This window comes from Salvia splendens, chromosome 1, assembly GCF_004379255.2.
Source record: "Salvia splendens isolate huo1 chromosome 1, SspV2, whole genome shotgun sequence".
In the NCBI taxonomy this organism is placed as follows: Eukaryota; Viridiplantae; Streptophyta; class Magnoliopsida; order Lamiales; family Lamiaceae; genus Salvia; species Salvia splendens.
Window position 1 is genome coordinate 13,910,959 of NC_056032.1, and position 4,906 is coordinate 13,915,864.

Consider the following 4,906-nt stretch of genomic DNA (forward strand, 5'->3'; position numbering starts at 1 on the left):
GAATTGTTTAATTTTCTGGAGGGAAGTTGTTCTCCAATCTCCATAGATAATTTAAATGTGATGTAGTTTGCTCATGTACTTTGTTTATGGTCTGATCATATTATATTGTTGTTAAAAGTCATCGGGCGTGTGCAATCGGAAGCCATTAGTGCTGAGTTACGTGAAGAATGAGCACATTTGTGGCAGGCCTTTGGGGCTAAGATTTGACAACAAGAATGGTGATTTGTAAATTGCTAATGCATATTTCGGGTTGATGAAGGTTGGCCCTGAGGGTGGTTTGGCCACGTCTCTCACCACTGAGGCGGAAGGCGTTCCCCTGGGATTCACAAATGACTTAGACGTTGACGATCAAGGGAACGTCTACTTTACTGATAGCAGCACCAAGTACAAAAGAAGGTATTATCAGTTCATCATTGTAACACACCAAAATTTTTGTGGCTTTTATTTAATATGTCGATTTGGAAATTTCATTTATGAAATTTATGTTGTTGCTACGTGACTGAGTTTGAGTATGTGGAATAAACCGTCATGGGGAAATTGGAATGAAATGCTATTTATATTTTAATGTGGGGAAAATCAATTTAAATAAGATCATGTATCTTGTTCTAGCCAAATAAAGTGGCTATTGTCGGCCCCTCCAATTATTGGAAATTTATTCTTTCTTGGATTTAATTAATTGTTTTGAGATATTCATCCAAGTTAAATCCAAATCAAATTATCCCTAGTTTGTACTGCATGAAATTCGAACTCTATCCTATTATTTTTGTGAGTTTCGAAAATCCCCGATTTTAATTAGGAGGATGAATTAGTTTCTTCGATTTAATTGGTACCTTGTTGGTTCCCTTGATCTATTTTAAATCCAATTAAATCTTGCCACCTTTTATTTCCTCACCCTAATTAAATTAAGAGTTGAATTATTTCTTTGTGGCTATTTAAGCCAATTTTCGCCCCCCCCCCCCATTTTGTAGAGGAAGAATATATTTGTTTCCTATTTTGTGGAACCCCATTTATTCAATGAAATACCAAATTAATACCTAAGTCAAATTAATTGGGATGTGAATATTTCCTTGTGTCACACGCCCCCTTGTGTTTAATTTCCTTGCGGAAATTTATTTAATTGTTACCTATTTTATGGGAGTCTTTTCCTATAAATAAATTACCAAATTTAAATCCTATTCTATTTAATTGATGATTTAAATTATTTCCTTGTGCATTCCCCATGGAATTTTCGGCCCCCTCCCTTATCTTCCTACTTGAAGATTTAAATTATTTTGTTCCCTTATTTATGAAATATCAATTATTTTATTTCCTAAGTTGTGAATATATTTCTCTCCAAGTAAATATTGCTATTTTTCCTTGCTAATTAAATCAGCAAATTTTGAAAATTCTCCTTCAAAATATACGCCTACTTTGTACCTTAATTTTGGGAATTTATTTTATTCTCCCACAATTTAATTATTTTTATTTGTGTGTGAGATTTAACCTAATGAATAAATAAACTAATCCTAACCCTAGCCACCCTAATTCACACGCCCCCTTCCTCATTCTCTCCCTCACACGCCTCCTTCCCTCCTCTCTTCATTCTCTCCAAAAATCCTCCATTCATCCTTGTTCTTGCATCCGTTGGAGTTGAGTTTCAAGAGTTTCCGACGAATCGCATCAATTCTTGTTTCTACCAATTCGTTTTTATCAAGAAAGGTATATTTGATTCACTTTCCCTCAATCTTTCCATTTAATCCTTGTTCTTGAATCCTACATGCATATAGTGAGTGTAGGAATCATAGATCGCAAAATTAATCGGTGGGAATTTGTGTTTGCATGAGAACTTTGATGAATATGCGATTTTGAATGAGTTTGTGTGAAGTTTGATTTGAATCTTTGGTGAATGATGTGAGTTTATGTGCAAACATGATTATGAGAACCTTTTTAAGCATGATTGTGTGTTATAAGCATGAAAAATTTTGTTTGGATGATTGAGGAAGTAACCCTATTTTCGAAATTCTTAAGCCTGGAATCTGTGATGTCGGACAGTGGATTCTGACGTAATTTTGACCGACCAAACGATCGAATTTTGACACGAAATTTTAACTGAGTAATATTCAAGGTGTTTTCTGTCTTGTGTGTAAATTTCAGCCCTTGTTGATGAAATATGAATTTTTAATGAATTTTTAAAGTCGATTGCGCAATTCTGCCAGAAACTTGTTTTCTCGCCCAGAAAGTTTCGTTTTCTATTTGACCAACCAAATGGCCTCCTTTTGATGTGAATTTTGAACTAGATAAAATTTGATGTGTATTCTGAGTTGTGTGAAAATTTCAGCCTCATTGGACATCGGATGATGTTTTGGTGAATTTTTCAAATGAACTGCGCACTGCTGCCAGAATTTTATGTTCCGACCAGAGAGTTGCATTAATGTTTTGACTGACCAATTGACATGATTTGAGTGAGAAATTAACTGGATGAACTTGAATGTGTCTACTGTGTTGTGACCTAATTTTAGCTTCATATGAGGTCGGATGGATTTTTGGTGATTTTTACAAACCAACCGCGCAGTTCTGCCAGATTTGTTGTTATGTGGAAATATCACTTGTTGCCAAGTTTTAATGAATTATATGATGCATGTATGATTTGGGAAGGTACCCTGTGACGTGATTATGTGTGACGCGTTGAGAAATATTATGGCATATTTTTCCCTTATGTTGATGAATGTTGGGATGGGTAAATTAAGGGAATGATAAAAGGAACGATAGGACATGCATGATAATATAATTTGATGGAAGGCTAATGGTGTTGTCGTTGTCAAGGGTGATTGTGGATACGTGAGCTCGAGGAACAAGAGTTTCCATAAGTTGGGTTTTGTGTTGTTTAAACAATCGAGGTGGGCTTTCTTTTCAAATCTCTTTATTTTCCGAAAATACGATGTGGTGTTATAAGGGTGGTTTAACTGTTATGTCATGCCATGTTATTTTGTTTGTGAGATTGTTGCCTGATGCCTAGTTCGTCTGAGCTTGCTCCGTTAGGCTATATGGTTGTGTTGTGAAATGAATTCGGGTCTGAGTAGGGCCGCAAACCCTATCAGGCTGTGAACACTGGTGGGATCGTGAGCCGTTCTTGCTAGTCGACCGGTCTCGTGGGCGAATAGTGTGGCCACAGTTTCGTCGCACTGTGATATGGTGATTGTGATTGATGGATTGATGTGAAAAGTGGGGAGGTAAATTGTCTGGCCAGACTTGAAATATTTTTGTGTTCTCGTGATATTTCTTACTATATATAAAACTCGAGATCACTGGTATGGATGACATAACTATATTAAAATGTTTTCGGCATGAGCCCATTGAGTACAACAAGTACTCAGCCCTGCATATTCTTTTCTTTATGTGCAGGTTGAGCGGAATGTTGCGGAGGATGTTGAGTTGGCCTAAGAACTTAGGATGCGTTCTGTCTTCATACATAGGCGTTATCCTTGACTCTCTTCAAACCTTATTTCCGCTGCTATATTTTGATCTATGTCTCAAGACTTTAATTTTTTTTGTACTGTGTTTGAGCATGTTTGGTTGTGTTAGGTTTTAACCGAGTATTTACATTGTTATCTGAAAATGGTGTTTCCGTAAATTAAACTAATTGTTTTTCTTTAGAAGTTAATTGGGTTTTTCTTAAAGTTTATTTTCTCCGCTGCTTCTTTTAAAAGTATTTATCATAAGTCATTTCTAATTAATAGTAAAATTTTAACCTTAATCTTCTTTAAACTAAAATGTTTTTCTTCCTTTAAGCTAATTGAGTTTTCGTAAATTGTTATCCTTGTAAGTTGTTGTTTTTGTCGTCCCTTGGTATGGGCGGTCGTGACAATCATAGTGAAAGAGGTGTATATTAGTTTGCAGGTTTAGAGAGAAGGATAAATTGATTCTAGCTAGTATCTGCTCATCTCAGGAACTTTCTCCAGTTGATTTTCTCTAGCGAGGATAGTGGAAGGGTGCTCAAGTATCCGCTCAAGTACTGGTTGAAAGGCGAGAAGGCAGGGACATGGGAGCCCTTTGCAGTTCTCCTGGGATTCCCGGACAATGTGCGGACAAATGAGAAGGGGGAGTTTTGGGTAGCAATCCATTGTCGGAGAAGCATATACGCACACATCCTAGGTGAGGATCCAAAACTCCGGCATGTGTGGTTGAAACTTCCGATATCTGGGAAGATCCATTACCTGATGCATATCGGAGGGCGGATGCATGCTGCGGTGGTGAAGTACAGCGAAGATGGTAAGGTTGTGCAGATTTTGGAGGATAGACAGGGAAAAGTAGTTAGAGCAGTAAGTGAAGTGGATGAGAGAAAGGGGAAACTTTGGATGGGGAGTGTGTTGATGTCGCCTGTTGCAGTTTATGATTTAGAGTAGACTAATGTGTTGTTGTGTGTAATAGTATTAGTAAAAGAATGGAGAAAATCGGGTTTGGGGGAGAGTTTACAACTAAAATAACGAAAATGTACCCACTTTATTAATTGTTCCATATATGGGAAAAACGCCAACCGGGCTGGCGTTTTATTAGGTGAAAACGCCAACCGTGATGGCGTTTTACATTGAATTTGTGAATTTAAGAAATACAGTACTTATTTAAACTCGCCAACTAGGTTGGCGTGTTTTGCTTAAAAACGCCAACGTTGATGGCGTTTTCTTTTTGTTTAAAACGCCATCCACGAGGGCGTGTTTATTTTAAAAATGCCATTAGCGTTGGCATTTTTATGTTAAAAACGCCATCCAGGTTGGCGTTTTAGCGTTGAACCAGATAACAACAAGATTTCTCCCAAAAACGCGAACCCTAATCACTTTCCCTCCCCAAATGCGAAAAACCTTAAGGAAACTCTTGCTCGGGTCGACACAATCGGCGATTTGAGGGTGAAGATTTCGATTTTGGTTCATTC

At 37.2% G+C, this 4,906-nt stretch overlaps 1 protein-coding gene across 1 annotated transcript; it reads left to right on the top strand.

Moving 5' to 3' along the window:
- The first annotated feature begins 253 nt into the window (after nt 1–253).
- On the top strand, nt 254–4,455 carry LOC121800228 (protein STRICTOSIDINE SYNTHASE-LIKE 3-like). Its single transcript, XM_042199837.1, has 4 exons — nt 254–396; nt 1,554–1,698; nt 2,803–2,876; nt 3,926–4,455. The coding sequence occupies exons 1-4, from the start codon at nt 254–256 to the stop codon at nt 4,380–4,382; spliced, it is 819 nt and encodes a 272-aa protein (XP_042055771.1). The 3' UTR covers nt 4,383–4,455.
- The last annotated feature ends 451 nt before the right edge of the window (nt 4,456–4,906 follow it).